We start from the raw sequence: 19,855 nt of genomic DNA, 5'->3' as shown, positions 1-19,855 counted from the left end.
GGAGGCAGGGCACGAGAGCGTGGGCATCCTGAGCTTAAGACGGAATTGAGAAACAAAGAAAGCAGTTGGGGATCTGCGGCATTCCACGGGAGCACGGTGGAAGAGAGGCAGCTGGAGTCTGGTCACATTTGGGGAGGACTCGGCATGCAGTTGACCCAAGGTGGCGGTACCAGGAAACGGCGAGACTGCGTGCAGACATACGCACGAGCATTCTGCTGAGGACCCGCAGTGTAGTGTTGCGCGGGCTGCATGATGATTCCTTGGAACTGACAACCGAGGCCCAGGATAAATATTTTTTTTTAAAATGAGATGCTCGGTTCAAGCATCAAAACTTCAGGATTTCTGTTTCACTTCCATTATGGGGGTATCGCCTGCAAAACTGCCTGAACGTACTATTGTTTCATCTGAGACCCAAGTTCAATTGCAACTTTTGCTGATGTGATGAGTCACTTCACAAGGTTTCTATGCAAAGGGAGCCCGAGTACTCTGAACCCAGCTCCGAGAAGATGCAAGTACATGACAAAGACACCTATAATTTAGTACTAACTAACCCTGTGGGGTGTTGCTCATGGCAGGTCAGATTTGTGGTTTTATAAAGGACAGGAGTATTATACTATAGAATGCATGGTTTATTATTCTGCTGCTACAACGTGCTGCCCCCCTTTAAGGCACAAGGTGTTAATGCTGCGTATGTCCGTGGTCAAATGGAGGCTAAGCGCTCTTGGGCAATCCCTGAGGTCAAAAGAAACCAAGAAATGCATGGCTTTTTGTGTGAAAATAAGTAAAAACAGAGACTCAAGTCAGAATTTGTTTGGTGGAGGGCTTACAAGTTAAGGTCAAAGTTCAATTGCTCTTACAGACTGCAATTGTCGTGTTTTTTCCAAAGCCATAGGCTATAGACGTCCTGACGTATCAAGGTCTTATGTTCCTTGCGAGTTTCTCTACATTCCAAAATGACATTTAAAAGAAAACAATGGGAAGAAATTTGCACACGTGGGCCAGAGGCAGCGTGTCCCTAAAATAAATCCACCTCTAAGCATAGGGATGAGAGGAGAGGATAGTATGAGGAGGGAAGGGACAGAGGTGCCTGATTTTTTTTTGGTGGGGGGTTGGGGCAGGGGGAAAGCAGAGAGAAATGCGATGAACACAAATATTCATGGTTCTCCTGTGGTATTGGTCACAATACAGAAGATGCTGTGGTTTATGAGAGGAGGCATTATTGTGGTGGGAGAGTTTTGTTGGTGTTGGTTAGAATAAAGTGGATGTTGGCTTAAAATAAACTAATGTAAAACAGATCAAACCATGCAAAAAACTTTGTACAGTTTGGATAAAAGTAAAATCGATGTAAAATAGATTAAGCAATTGAAAAGCATTTAAAGAGAATTTTATATTTGTATATAATATTGATAACATTTATTATATATGTTACACAGAATTCTGCACTTTTTAGTTATGAGCATGGAGCGAGCAGCGGGACAATATGGAAGTAGCAAAGGGTGAGAGAAATGGGAAATGGAGAATATGGATGGGAATGAAAGGAGTTGGATTGGGCATTTATAGAATTTGGGCAGTGGGGAGATGTGAACATGGACTTTGAACAACAAAAAGGACTATTGCTGTGTGCTTAAGGTGGCATTTGATTAAATAACTGGTAGTATTAGTGGCAGGTGGTTGATTCACCAACAGACAAGGTGGATTGCAATGTCAAAGTCCTCCCGTATTCCCTTATAGCTGGTGTCTGAAGTTGCCTTCAGGCTTGTTGCCATTTTTCTCTGTAAATTCGAGTGAGTGGGATGGAGAATGAATGGAATTAGAGGCAAGAGTTTGAAAGCAAGATTGGGTGGTGGGAGGTTAGAGAAGTGGTAATTGAGTTTAGTGGGCAAGTAGGTACAACATTGCACATGTATCAATGACTGGAGCTCCTAGTTACACATGTGGCCCGGGGTGGGGGGGGTTGGTGGTCTAGCTGGAATGGACAGTAAAGCCAAAAAGTGAATAATAGGAAGGTCCAGGCTAGTAATGGAGGGGCAGGCCGATCAGAGAATATTTTGGGGTATGGGAGTGGGGTGATTTATTCCACCATGCAGATGAGTATGAGTAATAAGCATGTTGAGCAGAATTATTTCAATTTATTTTGTAAATTTTAAGGAACATCATTAATGCAGGCAAAAAGAAAAGCTCGTCTATATAGAGTCACAGCTGACTATTATTAAAAGTGCCATCTGATGTAGCAGTGGCCACGAGTGAATCAATGACTTGTGCATCTAAAATAATTAAAGTTATAAGCTTACAAAAAATTTTATGGAATATATATTCCACTTGTTTTTCTACCAGTAAAGATTGAAGACAAAACACGACCTTCCCATTCCCCCATCAACTTTCTCTTTTTTGAGAGCACACATTTTGGCTGCGATAAATTCCAATGGGACAAAAAGCAAAATATCGCAGATGCTGGATATCTGAAAGAGACAGAAAATGCTGGAAATATTCAGGTCAGGCAGCATCTGTAGAGAGATAGATGGGTTAATGTTTCAGGTCTCAAGAGCCTTTGTCAGAACCCCATCTTATGACAAAGGGTAAGGCCTCCTCGCTCCACAGATACCTGACTTGCAGAGTTTCCAGCATCTTCTGTTATTTACAATTCCAAGGGGGACTTGTCACCCTCTGATACGTGATCAGAAAGTGAATGATGGCAGACTAATGGACTAAAAATCAAATTTAAGCCCGATTCTGTCCCCAACCAACATGTGTGCACTTTCCAGCAGGATTTATTGGATAGTAAATCTGGAACAAGAACCCCAGCTGATTTTTCACCTCCCAAGCCGAGTGGCACCCTTTCAGCTGCCCAAACGGAGATCAGCCAACTCAACACAGACTGAACCTAGGTCTTTCCTGGTCCGGGTGGCTCCATTTATAATGTGCACTTATCAATTGAGCCATCAGGTGAAATGACTGTTGCCTTTAAATATTTACCACCGCTAGCTGAAAACTGTTCATACAATTTGCTAATCAAAATGAATAAATGTTAAATTTATTTCCAACAGTTATTGAAGGGGTACTTACTGGATGGCAATGAATGCAGCAGAACTAGGAGGTTAGAAAGGACCAGTGATTCAGCAATGTTATTTACACATTCTTGGTTAGCCGTCACTATGTTCACTACCTGCAGCATAACAGTAAAATATTCAAGTACATCTCATGTGACTCCACGTAGACATTGTTCAGAAACGTAAAAAGGATATTTCTAGTCACTGCCCGCCTATAAAACTAGTCCTGAAGAAGCTGCAATGTTAGCGTTTTATCACACTGTTCGTTACAGAATTGCAAAAATTGGATAGTCATGGCTAAATATACAGCGTGAACTCTTCAGATAAAGCTGCCATTGTATCAGGCCCATCAATTCAAGTTCATTCATGAGTAACCTGCTCAAATGACATGTGTCTTTTAGCATTGTTCATCTATAGCTGGAGAGCTAACATTGTCCAAACTGAAAACCAAGTTTCTAGATCAGGCCTGCTGCTTAACAGACATACTTGGTATAGGATATCAGGCTTTCCTATTTGCTGGGAAGTTATTTTTGAGCAACCAAGTTGAAGTCAGTTTGCAAGGCTTTTTTTTTTAAAAAAAAGCACCAAGATTTAAAAGTTTGCCATGACTGAAACTACAGTCTCTGGTAGAGTGTGTATAACCTTCAAGCCAGATTAAAACATTGGCCCAGGACAAAACGCAGTCCGGTCTCCTTTCACATTCCAGCATTGGAAGCCATCACTGCTGCCCCAACACTGATGACAGTACTAATGGAAGGAGGGGAAGGGGCAATGGCATTGAATGGTTTTCAGACAAATGGGGCCTCATATCAGATAGCGAGGCAAAGGGAACCTACAGGCATCACCATCACTGTATTTCATAATGCTTTCCTCCAGATTCAGACCTGTCACTAGAGAGAAACTATTTCCTCTGGCAGGGGAATCCAGAACAAGGGGGCATAACCTTAAAATTAGAGCTAGGCCGTTCAGGGGTGATGTGTGAAGATGTGCTTTCTGACAAAGGGTAGTGGGAATCTGGAAAACACTCTTCCAAACAGCTTGGGGTTGGGGGTCAATTGAAAATGTCAAAACTGAGATTGATAGATTTTTGTTAGGTAAGGGTATTAAAGGTTACAGAACCAAGGCAGGTAAATGGAGTTAAGATACAGATCAGCCATAACCTAACTGAATGGTGGAACAGGCTCACAGGGCTGAATGGCCTACTCCTGTTCTTAAATTCTACTCTATTACCCTGTGTAACCTCAATTTCCTCCCCTGTCCATTTGCGAGCACATTTTGACTGCTGCTCTGGACCAGAGCCCATTACAGCTAACTCCCTTTACCCCTTTTGGGCACTTCTCTCCTGTCTCCTCCTCTTCCCATTACCTAGTCATGCCTGTTTTCGTTTCTCCCCTCTCAAATACTTTGCCCCCCTAAATCTCGACCCCAATCTTTCCCTATTACTCTTCTTTCCTACTCTCCTGCCGTCGTCCCGGGCTCGGCTCCCTCCCTCCTGGATAAGCCAGCAGCTTCCCTCTGTACCTCTATGGGCATTTGCCCAATGCCCCATCCTACTCTCTCATCAACTTCCCACACAGCACACCGGCTGGGGGCTAATCTTGCCTGCCCACCTCCTTCCCGTCCCAGACCCTGTGGACTCTCTCCTCATCTTCCTCCAGAATGTCCGTTCACTTGCAAACAAGGCCTTTGCCATCCATGAGCTTATTGTGGATGATTGCATCGACATCACTGCCTTGACAAAAACTTGGCTCATCTTACTGAAGCCTCTCCGTCTGGCTATGTCTTCCACCACTTGCCCCGTTCAGACCCCCGCCGAGGCGGCGTGGTCCTAATCACCAAATCACACTTTGGTCTGTCCCCCTACTCCTCTTTTGAGCACCTCACACCTCACCTTTAAAATCCTCGTTCGCTACCACCCATCCAAGCCTCACAGAGATATCTTCATTCCTTTCCTCTCAGCCTCTGCACCGAGCGACTTTGCATCCTCGATGATTTCAACCTCTAACTCATCATGCCCTCTCAAGTTCACTGTCCTCCCTTAACCTCTCCCTCCATATAAACTCTCCTAACCATATTCACTGCCACCCCCTCAACCTTGCCATGTCACATGGCCTCTCTACGCCCATCGTCTCGAAGACAAAGCCATCTCTAATCTCTTCCTTGTATCCCTCTGCACACTCATCCCCTTTCCCCTTCCAACCCACTTCCTTCTGCGTCCACCCTGGAAAAAACTCTCCCAAGTCACTTACAACGGCGCTTTCAAACTCCCAACTGTCTAGTTTTTGGCTCTCCATTCACCACAATACTTCTGCTCAATTGCACCCTCAACTCCACCATTGATACCCTTGTCCCCAGTGAAACCCTTTATCTGCCACCCTGATTGCACCCCCTTGTACAGCCCCCATCTTTGTTTCATTAAGTCCAAGCAACGCACACTCGAATGTTTATGGCGGACAACTGGTTTAGCCATTCATCGCCAGATCTGGCTGGACCACAAAGCACTCAGATCCTGTTCTCCTCTGCCAAAACTGCTCACTACTCCAGGATCAACCTGGAATGCAAAGATAACCCCCGGCTTCTTCTCCACTACAATCAGTCGTCTTAATCCCCTCTCCCCTGCCTCCTCCACCCTCGATGCCAACAAGTTCGAGGAGCTCATAGACGACCGACTTAGTCACTAAGATTGAGACCATCCGTTCAGCTGCCTCTGCCACATCTCTACCATCCCCTCGCCCACCAAGCAAAACTTCAAAAAAAGGGCCCCCCCGCCCTCGCACTGAACTCGCATCTTTCTCTAGTTTCTCTCCTGAATCCCCCCCATGCCTTCTTTGAGCTCATCTTGACCATGAGGCCCACCTTCTGCTCTCGACCCTATTCCCACTAAACTGCTGAACACACAACTGCCCTTCCTGGCCCCCATGTTAGCTGATATTGTTAACAATTCCCTCTCCTCAAGCCTCCCAAATCAGTGAACATCTTTCCCGCAACTCCATGTTTGAGCCCCTCCAACCAGGTTTCCGCCCCTGCCGCAGCACTGAAACGGCGCTTATCAAAGTCACAAATGACTCTGGTGCATGATCCCTCCTCATCTTTCACTACCTCTCTGCAACCTTTGACACAATTGACCACATCATTCCCCTCCAATGCCTCTCCTCTGTTGTCCAGCTGGGTGGGGCTGCCCTCGCCTGGTTCCACTCTTACCTATTCACTCGTAGCCAGAGAATCTCCTTCAATGCTCCTCTCTTTGTCCCTGCACAGTCACCTCTGGAGTCACCCAAGCATCTATCCTTGGCTCCCTCCTAATTCTCGTGTACAAGCTGCCCCTCGGTGACATCATCCAAAGATACGACGTCAGGTTCCATACATGTGCCAATGACACCCAGCTCTACCTCATCACCTCTGGTGACCCCTCCACTGCAGTGCTGTCAGGGTGTTCGCCAGTCATCCAGTGCTGGATGATCCACAATTTCAGACCGTTTGCAACCTCTCCGTTCTATTTGACTCTGAGCCGTGCTTCTGATAGCCATATCCTCTCAATCATAAGTAGATCGCTTACTTCTACCTCCGTAACATCGCCCGTCTCCACCCCTGCCTCAGCTGTTGAAACCCTGATCCAGACTGGACTATTCCAATGCTCTCCTAGCTGGCCTCCCACCTTGCACCCTCCATAAACTTGAGGCTGATCCAAAATTCTGCTGCCTGTATCCTAACTTGCACCAAGTCCCGCTCAGCTATCAACCCTGTGCTCGCTGACCTACACAGTCTCATCCTGGTGTTCAAATCCCTCCATTGCCTCACCCCTTCCCATCTCTAACCTCCTCCAGCCCTAAAACCACCCAAGAGTTCTGTGTTCCTCCAACTCTGGAATTCTTGCGCGTCCCCGATTCCCCTCGCCCTACCACTGGCAGCCGTGGCCTCAGCCGTGTAGACTCGAAGCTCTGGAATTCCCTCCTTAAACCTCTCAGTTTCACACTCTCCTCCTTTAAGAGGCTCTGTAAAACTTACCTCTCTGACCAAGCTTTGAGCCACCCTTGTTGTGGTGTCAATTTTTGCCTTATTAGGCTCCTCTGAAGCACCGTGGGACATTTTTGTACGTTAAAAGCAAGTAGTTGTTGTTTAAAGCAGTCTAGTTACAAACTTGACATACCCTCAACATAACGAGGTTGCTTCAGACCCACACAGCTGAATTGCTCCCACCAGCGCTATTCACAAATGGCAGTGGTGGGATGCAGTTCTAGGCTGCTACTGAATGCCTCCTTGTGGCCAGTTCAGAGCAACGCTGAAGGTGGCCTGGGAAGGTGGGGGGTCACATTGCTTGCCTGTTTGATGGTGCAGATGGTATGTAGCCTAGGAGGACAAAAGGGAAAATAAAACTGGGAAGTTAACTTACAGCACTATTTATCTAACAAATGCATAACATACCTCCAATGCAAGTTGTTGGACCTGACCAGCTCCATGCACTCGTAAGAGAGAGAAAATCAGTTTAAAATGCCCAATGCATTCTGTCTCAGCACCTGCAACAAAACTCAAAATGAACACCAGTCAGATGTAAACAGGATCCAGTATCAAAATACAGAACAGATCATGCAATGACTTAGCACAGTACAAGAACTTAACATAGTTCAGTAAGGTTCACAACCCTCCCAACCTCCACAGTAATATCACAAACATCTCCGATACAAGATTTGTTATATGTTTGCACAAGAATAGAAATAAGATTACTGTAACGTTGTACTTTGAAACAAATTTGCTCCTATAAATCATCCAGTCAGTGGGCTGAGGGGGAGTGAAGGGACTGCAAACAAGACATACCCCTCAATACCGTTCCCTCGCGTTTTAAATCAAGAACACACCACAAACCTATGCACCTATTCATTATATAGCCATGATTGAGCAACTAATTAATTCATTTTCTGTGTATAAGAGACAGTCCAAAAGAATGCCTAAAGCCCTCACTGCTGGCACTGTGCTGATTTTTTAGATCAATGAAGAGTATTGAGATCTGGCTCTTGGCAGAAACACAACTGTCTAGCTTAACCACTAGCAACTCATGGTGCTGTTAGTCAATCTTGTAGACAATAAACAGCCTGCCCACATCATTTTGATGTATACTGGCAGAGTAAGCCATACTCACTCATTGAGCCCAGAACAGAAGTATTTTCTTTAAGATTTGCCTAACGTTTACTATTCAACCTCTACATACAAATGAATGCTCCACCAATTTGGAAAACAATCTGGACCAATCTGTGCAATACTCTTAAAAGTCTATGGCAGACAGAGGACATCCCTACTACATATATACAAGAGCTTTGTTTTAAAGCAGTTGAGAGAGAGAGCATGGGGGAAAAAAAAAAGCAAACTCCAATATGCACCAAGTTAGAAAACTTTGTAATGTAGACATCAAACTGAAAACGATGAGGAAGGTTATACCTATGGTAGATAATCAAACATTCATTCATTCAAACACTATTGAAGCTCTCTAACTTGTAAGTTCAAAGAACAAGCCAAGTCGTAGAATGTTTTCAGTAAAGTTTACCATTTGAGCTAGAGATAAAAGTTTGTACAAAGTAAGTTTGTTTTCATGTGGGCTATACCTGCACTAGAAAGATTGATTTTATTTTTAATGAACCATCATACAATTAGGATTTGAGTGAAATTTCTCAACCAAAAGTGAGTGATAGGCTGCAGTAGCCTGCAGCAACTACATATATCCAATGAGTCTGATGCACTCGATCTCAGGAAAAATAGCCAGAATGTTGACCCCACACCCCCATCCTGTATGTTCAAAATACCAATGTATTTTTCTACTGAAGGGTTTGAAAATGGAAGCCTTAAGGGGCCAAAATACTCATCACTGCAGCAAGATTAGGCTGGTGCTCAAGAATCACACTGTCAAATGGAGGCTTTAAGGAGCATATGAACTGATCAGTGAGCCAGCATGGATTTGTAAATGGTAAGTCACGTCTAACTAACCTAGTTGAATTTTTTGAAGATGTAACTAACGTGGTCGATAAGGGAGTGTCAATGGATGTTATTTATATGGACTTCCAGAAGGCACGTGATAAGGTTCCACACAAGAGACTGTTCAGAAAAATAGAAGCAAGTGGGATTGGAGGCAACCTTTTGACATGGGTAGGGATTTGGTTAGGAGGTAGGAGTCAGAGAGTAGGGATAATGGGCATGTACTCCAATTGGCAGGTTGTGACTAGTGGTGTCTCCCAGGGATCTGTACTGGGGCCTCAGCTTTTCACTATATTTATAAATTACTTAGATGAAGGAACAGAGTCATACATCCAAGTTTGCTGGCAACAATAAGCAGTGTAGATGAGAGCAGAAAGTTGCAAAGGGACATTGACAGATTAAGTGAGTGGGCAAAACTGTGGCAGATGGAGTTTAATGTAGGGAAGTGCGAGGTCATCCATTTTGGACCTAAGATAGATCGATCAGAGTATTTCCTAACAGAAATTGTAGACAAGGGTCGTGTAGTAGCTGCAATGTATTTGGATTTTCAAAAGGCCTTCGATGAGGTACCACATAGTGTACTCATGTGGAGTCAGGGGAAAAGTAGCAGAATCAATAGCAAGCTGGTTACAAACCAGAAAACTGAGTTGGGGTTACGGGTAGCTCCTCAGCCTGGCAGAAGGTGGGAAGTGGTGTGCCACAAGGGTCAGTACTGGGACCACTGCTGTTCACTATTAATAAATGATTTGGACTCAGGAATTGGAAGTATAATTTCAAAATTTGCAGACGCCAAATTAGGGGGTATAGTTAATACTGAGGAGGACCGCAGCAGAATACAAGATGACATTAATAAACTTGCAGAATGCACGTGTAATTGGCAGATAAATTTCAATATAGATAAGGGGGGAGGAAGAATATGGAGGCCAAATACTGCTTGGAAAATAAGAGTCTAAATGGGGTAAAGCAGCAAAGGGATCTAGGGGTACAGGTACACAAATCACTAAAAGTAGTGACCACAAGCTGTGGTGTTTATTTCTAGAGGGATAGAATTGAAAAGCAGGGAAGTTATGTTAAATGTGTATAGAACCTTGGTTAGACCACACTTGGAATACTGTGCATAGTTTTGGTCTCCATATTATAAAAAAGGATATAGAGGCACTGGAGAAGGTGCAAAAAAGATTCACAAGGATGATACCAGAACTGAGGTTATACCCATCAGGAAAGATTGAACAGGCTGGAGCTCTTTTCTCTAGAAAAAAAAGGTAGAGGGGTGACCTGATAGGGGTCTTTAAGATTATGAAAGGGTTTGATAGGGTAGACGTGCAATAGACCAAAACAAGGGGCCATAAATATGACAGTCACTACTAAATCCAATAGAGCATTCAGGAGAAACATCTTTACCCAGAGAGTGGAGGAATGTGAAACTTGCTACCAGAAGTAGTAGTTGGGGCAAATAGCATACATGCATATAAGGGGAAGCCGGATAAGCACATGAGGGATAAAGCAATAGAAGGATATTCTGATAGGTTTAGATGAAGAGGATGAGAAGAGGCTTCTGTACAGCATAAACACAGGCATTGACCATTTGGGCCGAATGGCCTGTTTCTGTCCTGTACATTCTATGTAGTTCAATCTAAACTGTGAAAAGGTAGGAACTGTGGAGGAGCAGAGATATTCAAGGGGTCTGTGTACAGAAATCACTAAAAACTAGGGGACAGGTACTAAAATAATTTAAAAGGCTAATGGAATATTAGCCTTCATCTCAAGGGGGCTGGAATACAAAAAGGTATAGAAGTTATGTTGTAAAACTGTACAACCAATACAGTTGCATAAAGCTCTGGTTGGACCCCATCTGGAGACTGTGTTCAGTTCTGGGCCCCGCACCTCAGGAAGAATATACTGGCCTTGGAAGGAGTGCAGCGCAGATTCACCAGAATGATACCGGTGTTAAAGGGGTTAAGTTATGAGGAAAGGTCGCATGGACTAGGCTTGTATTCCCCAGAGTATAAAAGATTAAGGGCAATATAATTGAGGTGTTTAAGATGATTAAAAGGAATTGGTAAGGTAGATAGAGAGAAACAATTTCCTCTGGTGGGGGAGTCCAGAACAAGGGGGCATAACCTTAGAATTAGAGCTGGGCCATTTTTTTTTTTTTTAACACTGAGTTATGATCTGGAATTCACTGCCTGAAAGGGTGGTGGAAGCAGATTCAACAGTAACTTTCAAAAGGGAATTAAATACTAGAAATGGAAAAATTTGCAGAGCAATGATAGAAGAGCAGAGGAGAGGGAGTAACTGGATAGTTCTTTCAAAGAGCTGGCAAAGGCACGACGGGCCTATATCTGGGACCCACCTAGACGTGGATGGGCAATTTACTGTTCTTGATCTGAATGTCGACCATTCATTCAATGCCAGTCTGCAGCAAGATGTGTAAAGAGGGCATCAGCTGGTTGGATTCTTTACAGTTTTTCAGGTCAGAATGGTCTGCCAGCAAACTAACTCCATTTTCTAGGCCTGTTTTCCTCAGAGGTTCACACAGATTGTTGGAGGAAGTAACGTGTGGGTTGCAATTTGATGTGAACTTGTGTCTGATCACACTTAGTTGACGCTCCCAACAAGCTCCTACTTTGTGCTGACAAAACCCAGGGGGGGGGGGAAAAAGAAAGAGATCTAGGATTGCAATTTAAAGATGTTTGGCATATACCGACAGCTAATCAAATGACAACCAATTATCTCTAAATTGAAATTCATATGCAGAAACACACAATGGAATGAGGACCTTTATAAGTCTCAGATGCCACCTTTCTGGATTTTGCCAACCACAACAGCAGAAGATTTACATGGTTCATGCATCCCGTAGAACACCTGGGTGATCATTCATCCGGAATTTCAAAACTAATTGCTGTAAAATTCAGTAATTTATGCAAGGAGCTAGAGGACAAATCAGTACTTCACATTTTATGCATAGCATGCACATGCCAACATAATTTACTTTAGTATTCATAAGGCACGATGGGCCGAATGGCCGCCTTCTGCGCTGTACCATTCTAGTGATAAACATCAAATTTATGACTTTTGTTTCCATAGCACCATCCAATGTCTCACATCACTTCCATTACTTTTGAAATGCAGACATTCTTACGCAGGCACACGAGAAATAGCTAGTTAATCTGTTTTTGATGGTGTTGGTTGAAGGAGGAATGTTGGCCACAACACAAGAATTCCCCTGCTCTTCTACTAAAAGTGCCATGGGGTGTTTTACATCCACCTTAACAGGCGAATGGGGCCTCAGTTAACAGCTCATTCAAAGGACAGCATCCCCAACGATGCGGGACTCCCCTCAGTGCTGATCTGGAGTGTCAGCTTATATTATGTGTTCAAGTTGCACTAACCTGGATTGTTTTTGATGACATTACGCAGTGCTTCTAGAGCCATTTCAGCTCGCTTTAACCTGTCGCCATGTTGATCAGATTCCACTTTCCCAGTCTGGGTGATGGCCATCAGAGTGTGTAGATATTGTGCTTGTGATCCGATGTAATCAAGCAGGCTGGCTGCAAAATCCTTTGGAAACTAGGGTAGGAGAATTAATTTGAAGCTGTGCTACTTGTCTTCAACACAATATTAACACAAGTGATTTTAATTCCATTGTTTGTTTCTGCGGTGCAATTTCTAATCCCTTCTCCTGAATCTTAAGGGAATAAAGTTATCAGTTTAATGAAGAACATCTTTGTCCAGAAATGTCTAATCCCCAACCCAATTCTTAATTTTAAATGCCCCCAATTGAAGGAAAATTGCTCTGCCAGTGAGCTGGTCTCCTGACCCAGCAGAGATCTGCAGCCAGAGAGAGGTGAGCACTACAAAAAGTGCTCAACTCAAATATCTACCAGCAGAAACATCTATTAGCTCTTAACCTGCACAGACACAAAGCTTGGAAATACAGTAAATGGTGAGGAAGACAGTAACAGACTTCAGGAGGACAGACAGACCCATGAAATGCGCACACATGGCTGGTGAAGTTTAATGCAGAGAAGTGTGAAGTGATGCCTCTTGGAAGGAAGAGTGTCGGCAATATAAACTAAATGGCAGTACAATTTTAAAGGGCCTGCAGGAACGAGAGAGACCTGGGGATTTACATGCACAAATCTTTGAAGGTGGCAGGACAAGTTGATAAAGCAACAGCATCCTTGGCTTTATAAATAGAGGCAGAGTACAAAAGCAATCTCTGGTTAGACCTCAGCTAGGGTATTGTGTCCAATTCTGGGCACCACACTTTAGGAAGGATGTCAAGGCCTTAGAGAGGGTGCAGAGGAGATTTACTAGAATGGTGCCAGGGATGAGGGACTTCAGTTATGTGGAGACACTGGAGAAGCTGGGATTGTTGTCCTCAGAGCAAAGATGGTTAAGGGGAGAATTAATAGAAGTGTTCAAAATTATGAGAGGTTTTGATAAGAGTAGATAGGGAGAAAGTGTTTCCACTGACAGTAACCAGAGGACACAGATTTAAGTTAATTGGCAAAAAATCCAGGGGGGAAGTGAGTAGAATTTTTTTTAATGTAAACACAGCAAGTTATGATCTGGAATTTATTGCCAGAGAGAGAGAGAGAGAGAGAGAGAGAGAGAGAGAAAGAAAAAGAACACACTAAGAGAAATTTGCAGGGCTGCAAGGAAAGAGCAGAGGAGTGGGACTAATTGGATAGCTCTTTCAAAGAGCCGGCACAGGCACAAAAGGCCTCTTTTTATGCTTGTTGATTCTGTAACCCTTCAGTACTAGAGAAAAACTAGGGCAAAAGGTGCATCAAAATTTTCACTTAAATGTGGATTTTCAGATTGATGGCACTAAGTGGTGTTTTTATTTCTTTCATAGATGTGAGTGACATTGGCAAGGCTGTGTTTATTGCTCATCCTTTGTTGCCGAGAAGGTGGTAGTGTACCATCTTCTGTCAGCTTACTAAGCCGTTTCAGAGGAGAACCACATGGTGTAGGATTGAAGTCACCTCATGTAGACCAGGCCAAAAAGGGGTTGCAGATTCCCATACCTTAAGGACATTAGTGAACCAATGTTAATTGTTTTCTGATGCTAACCTAGAAATTTTACCAGCTTTTATTTCATGTACTGTACATCCCATGGTGGGATTACACACTCAACCTCTGGGTTGCTAGTCCAGTATCATAAACCACTACTATACCCCTGATGTTCACTCGGGCATTGTCGGAAATTTTGGAACAGAGAACAGAAAACAGAAACAACAACAGGATTTTTATAAATAATTTCATCCACATTTCTTTATCAGCCCCAGTTATTTGCATATGGCATCTTTGAAATTCAACAGAAAGACATGACATTTCTAGAGACTGAACTCAGTGTTCTTGTAGTCTTACCTCTAATGGGAATGCTGGTTGTTCATTGTAGACTCTGACAAAAACTTCACCAACAATGAGCTCTTTAGCATGTTCGCTGAAAACAAACTCCGCACCATAATTCTTATCACAATCCCCCTTGAAAAAAGGTAAAGTATTGACAATATCTCAGTGCTAAGTAATGCAATTAGACTTCCATTAGAGGCAAATAAAGTCCAAAAGGTAGGATTTTCTGTTATTAGACAGAACTGGTTTTGAAAAGTGTTAAGATTTGGGCAAACAATTGGTAAAGCAACAAAACTGAAGATGATGCTGAACTACTGAAGATCCTTCTTCAGCAGATATTGCCAAATATGTCATATACTAGATTAGGTGCAGCACATTACACATGCAACTTACAAAGCAACAAGCATGCTTTAAATGTGTTTCAGAAAATCCTGCACTCAACGTGTGGACCCAGAGTCAGCTTGTGCTGAACTGCTGCAGAGGGGCTGCTCCAGTAGATAACAGGTATTTGATAGAATAGCAGCAGAATCACGGTCCTTCAATGTGCATGAATTTCTTTAACCCAATATTAATTAGGAACCACAAAAAAAAGATTTTTATAAAACAAAACATAGGTACAAAATAAGTGTTCTTTCCAATAGCTACAGTTTTTAATTATCAGCTTTACCTCACCATCTCCCTCGACCCCTCCAATTTGTCACGCTGCTTGTCCGATGTCCTGTACTGGATAAGCAGAAATTTCCTCCAATTACATATTGGGAAGACCGAAGCCATTGTCTTCGGTCCTCGCCAAAACGCTGTTCCCTAACCACCAACTCCATCCCTCTCCCTGGCCGCTGTCTGAGGCTGAACCAGACTGTTCACAACCTTGGTGACCTATATGACCCTGAGCTGAGCTTCCGACCCCATATCCGCTCCATCACCAAGACCGCCTACTTCCACCTCCGTAACATCACTTGTCTCCACCCTGCCTCAGCTCATCTGCTGTTGAAACCCTCATCCATGCTTTTGTTACCTCCTGATTCGACTATTCCAATGGTCTCCTGGCCAGCCTCTCATCTTCCACCCTCCATAAACTTGAGCTCATCCAAAACTCTGCTGCCTGTATCCTAACCCGCACCAAATCCCGTTCACCCATCAAGTCTGTGTTTGCTGCCCACAATAGTTCCCGATCCAGCAACGCCTCGATTTTAAAATTCTCATCCTCGTTTCCAAACCTTCCACGGCCTCGCTCCTCCCTATCTCTGCAACCTCCTCCAGCCCTACAACCCTCAGATCTCTGCGCTCCTCCAATTCTTGCCTTTTGTGCATCCCCGATTTTAAATCGCTCCACCATTGACGGCCGTGCCTTCAGCTGCCTAGGCCCTAAGCTCTGGAATTCCCTCCCTAAACCTCTCCATCTCTTTCCTCCTATGAGACGCTCCTTAAAACCTACCTCAGGCCAAGCTTTTGATCGCTTGTCCCAATGTCTCATCTGGCTCGGTGTCAAATTCTGTTTGTTAATCGCTCCTGTGAAGAGCCTTGGGACGTTTTACTACGTTAAAGGTGCTATATAAACACAAGTTGTTGTTCAGAGCTACCTGCTGGCCTCCTTTTTAAGTCACTTCAAAAATGTGGCAGCCAGTCTCTTGACTGGTTATACATTAAAAGATGCTGTAATATTCGCCAATATATCTACCCCATTGTCATTGCCGAGTTGACCTACAGGAATTTAGTCGAACTACTGGTATTAGCCAATATATACCCCAGCAAGGTTTTGTGTAACATTAATTTCTCACTGATGGCACAATTGGCATTTCTTATATTTTGAGATGTAATATTTCAAGCCTTACCCTTTTTATCATACTTTCCTGCTGTCCTTCAAGGAACTCCAGCAGCTCAGCTCTCGTTCCGTTGTTCCAGATCAAATATGGATTCTCGGTGTTACTGTTGAGCATCTTGAGAATCTGAAACAAAGTACAGAAGTTGAACAGAATCTGACAATTTAATCCATGTACCAATGAAGCCTCTAACGCTGACTGAAGAACTTTTGTACGATATAGTTGCATCGCAAGATCACTGGAGTAGTATTTATTTCGCTATTGTATTTTCCATCGCTGCAGCTTATCCATGGTCAGGTCCACACTACTGCTTTTACTCATTTGTTTAGAATCCACTGTACACACTATCTCAAAGAAACACGAGCACATGGAAATTTAAAACCTCAAACTAAAGCTAATCAAAAATTCTCTTATCAACATTAATCTCACTTATCCATAATCCCCAGAATCTCTCATCTTGTGACTTGGTGCCTTTAGGCTTTCGACAGCAAACAGATCAGCAGCAGAGAAGCAGCTTACAAGCAAAAAGCACTTCAAACTTCCAGGCCCCTTTCCAGAAACAAGTACCAGCCAGGGGATCAGCTGGAGAAACAGTTGGTTTCCTAAGCACTTCCCTAAGCAAGGTTTGGGGGGGGGGGGGGGGGCAGGAAAAGAGAGAAAGGGAAGGACAGAGAGAAAGATGTTGGGGGATTGGGCTCGTGACTGGCAAATGATATTTAATTTGGAAAAGTGCAGTGTTATGCATGTGGGCAGGGCAAATGCTCAACAAACATACACCCTTCAGGGAAAAGCATTAAAGCAGGTGGAGAAAGAGATCTGGAGCATAGATCTCAAAGGTTCACGGGCAATGCTGTAAAGCGATAGTTAGAGCAAATAGGGTGTTGGGGTGCATTTATAGGACAATTGACTATTAGACAAAGCACACTATTTTGTCCTTGTACAGGGCCTTAGTCAGGCCTCAGTTGGAATAGTGTGTCCAGTTTTGGTCTCCTCACATGGTGGAGGATAGAGGTTTTGAAAAGGGTGAAGAGGAGGGTTAAACTAATTCCCAGTTTAAAACATCTTAGTTATCAAGATAGGCTAACAGAGCTGGGACTCTACAATCTAAAGGAGCGTAGACTTAGCAGTGATCTGATTGAGGTCTATAAGATGATGAAGGGAACAGGTTGTGTTCAAGTGGACAGTTTGTTCTAATTAAATACGTTAGGGAGGACCAGGGGTCACAATTTTAAGTTGTATAAGGTCAGATCTAGGTTAGATGTCAGGAGGTGGTTCTTTTCCCAGAGATTAATGGACATCGAACAGGCTGCCGGCTCGGGTGGAGGATGCCAATTCACTGAATTCCTTCAAGTTAGAGATGAACTGGTTTCTGGCTGGGGTGGAGATCACCTCTTACAAAAAGGTAGGTAACGTAATGCATTGAATTATCAGGGCCAGAGTGATCTCCTAGACTAATTTCAAACCCCAAATGGTTGAGAGGAATTTCCCAGATCTTTCTCCCCCCAATTTGGCGTGGGTTTTCGCCTCTCCCCAGAGATCACATGGTTTTGGATGGGGTGAGGAATGTATATATTATGATTCACAAGATATCACAATTATGTGGGACAGATTGGATGGACTTTTCTTGTCCGTCATTGTTCGTATGTTCACAATTGTGGGTGGCCTCCCACCCCTCACCCTCCCTAAACTTAGGCTCATCCAAAACTCTGCTGCCCATATCCTAACTCGCACCAAGTCTCGTTCACCCATCACCCCTGTGCTCGCTGACCAATGTTGTCTTCCGGTCCTGAAACGTCTCAATTTTAAAATTCTCATCGTTGTGTTCAAATCCCTCCATGGTCTTGCCTCTCCCTATTTCTCTAACCTACTCCAGCCCTACAACCCTCCGAGATCTCTGTGTCCCTCCAATTCTGGCCTCTTGCGCATCCCCGATATTCATCGCCCCATTAGTGGCCATGCCTTCAGCTGCCTAGGCCCTAAAGCTCTGGAATTCCCTCCCCAAACCCCTCCGTATCTCTACCTCTCTCTCCTTTTGAGATGCTCCTTAAAACTGACCTCTGAGCAAATCTTTGTTCACCTGTCCTAATATCTCATGTGGCGCAGTGTCAAATTTTGTTTGATAACTTTGGGACGTTTTACTACGTTAAAGGGGCTATATAAATGTTGTTACGGAGGTATAACCTCACTTCAGTGTGGAGGATGTAGTACATAAAGGAATTACAAAAATATCTCCACAAAAACCACGTAATAGGAATGTCCTACCTACAATTATTCAAATTCTGGGAACCAGTAAATACCTACGGTAGACTCAACACGGGCCAATATTTCATCACAGCAGGGGAATTTCTGAGGTTTGAATTAAAGCAAATTGTTGGGCCAAATTAGAGGGAACTTGAACTGACTGAGGACTGCTCGATACTAACAAAGCACAGAGTGGAAAACTGCCATTCCCCAGCACTGGCATCTCACCTCGAGAATGGCATTCCAGAATATTAACTTAAAGAGTGCGACAGAAACAGCTGAGAGGAGCACTTAAAGCATGGGGGAGAAGCGACAGCAAAACAAACGCAGGGGAAAATAATATTTTTTAAAAATTCTGAATCTGAAAAAGTGACGCCAGAGCAGAGGGAGGAGCAGTGAAGCCAGAGAAATTACAGCTAAGTGTTTAATTGATGATGTTGATGGTGGGGGATTCGGCGATGGTAATGCTGTTGAATGTCAAGGGGAGGTGGTTAGACTCTCTCTTGTTGGAGATGGTCATTGCCTGGCACTTGTCTGGGGCGAATGTTACTTGCCACTTATCAGCCCAAACCTGGATGTTGTCCAGGTCTTGCTGCATGCGGGCTCGGACTGCTTCATTATTTGAGGGGTTGCGAATGGAACTGAACACTGTGCAGTCATCAGCGAACATCCCCATTTCTGACCTTATGATGGAGGGAAGGTCATTGATGAAGCAGCTGAAGATGGTTGGGCCTAGGACACTGCCCTGAGGAACTCCTGCAGCGGTGTCCTGGGGCTAGGAGGTCAAACATCTTACATTAAATGTAACAAATATGTCACGTGTTAATATTTCTCAAACTCAAAATGCTTGCTACTTCAATGAACAGCAGGCAACCAAATCCACTCAGCAACCAGGGAGACTAATATGGTGGGGGCATGACATTAGAGGAGATCAAAAAAGATAACGACATTTAAGATAGAAAGGGGGGAGATAATTGATCAACTAAATCAAACTTAGAGGATAAACCCTGGTCCGGATGGAATGTATCCGCACATATTAAAAGAAGTTAAGGAAAAGCTAGCAGAGGCACTCTCTCATATATATAAAAATTCACGAGAAAAGGGAAGAGTGCCAGAGGACTGGCGGACAGCTAATATTATTCCTATATTTGAAAAAGGGAGATAGAACAAGTCCAGAGAACTACAGGCCAGTTAGCTTAATGTCGGTGGTAGGAAAGATCAAGGAATCTTTACAAGGAATAAAAAAAATAATCTTGAAACCAAAAATATAGTAAAGAATAGTCCGTATGGATTTCAAAAGGGAAAGTCATGCTTGACCAACCTTACTGAATTCTTTGAAAGTAACAAAAAGAGTAGACGAGAGTAATGCAGTAGATGTAATATATTTGGATTGTCAAAAGGCCTTCGATAAGGTACCGCATT

The 19,855-nt window shown here is 43.6% G+C and overlaps 1 protein-coding gene across 5 annotated transcripts in view; it reads right to left on the bottom strand.

Moving 5' to 3' along the window:
- LOC137334859 (dnaJ homolog subfamily C member 13) overlaps positions 1-19,855 on the bottom strand; it is a 270,037-nt gene that overhangs the window by 47,376 nt on the left and 202,806 nt on the right. For all 5 annotated transcript variants that reach the window (XM_067999895.1, XM_067999904.1, XM_067999912.1 and 2 more), the window contains exons 43-47: positions 16,205-16,318; positions 14,388-14,504; positions 12,401-12,578; positions 7,470-7,561; positions 3,064-3,163 (exon numbers count right to left, since the gene is read on the bottom strand). In XM_067999895.1, coding sequence (XP_067855996.1) covers positions 3,064-3,163; positions 7,470-7,561; positions 12,401-12,578; positions 14,388-14,504; positions 16,205-16,318 — 601 coding nt within the window. The remainder of the gene's footprint in view (positions 1-3,063; positions 3,164-7,469; positions 7,562-12,400; positions 12,579-14,387; positions 14,505-16,204; positions 16,319-19,855) is intronic.

The sequence above is a fragment of the Heptranchias perlo genome, chromosome 2 (genome assembly GCF_035084215.1).
Source record: "Heptranchias perlo isolate sHepPer1 chromosome 2, sHepPer1.hap1, whole genome shotgun sequence".
In the NCBI taxonomy this organism is placed as follows: domain Eukaryota; kingdom Metazoa; phylum Chordata; class Chondrichthyes; order Hexanchiformes; family Hexanchidae; genus Heptranchias; species Heptranchias perlo.
Note: the sequence above shows the minus strand (reverse complement) of the source record. Positions and strands in the feature narration are given on the sequence as shown.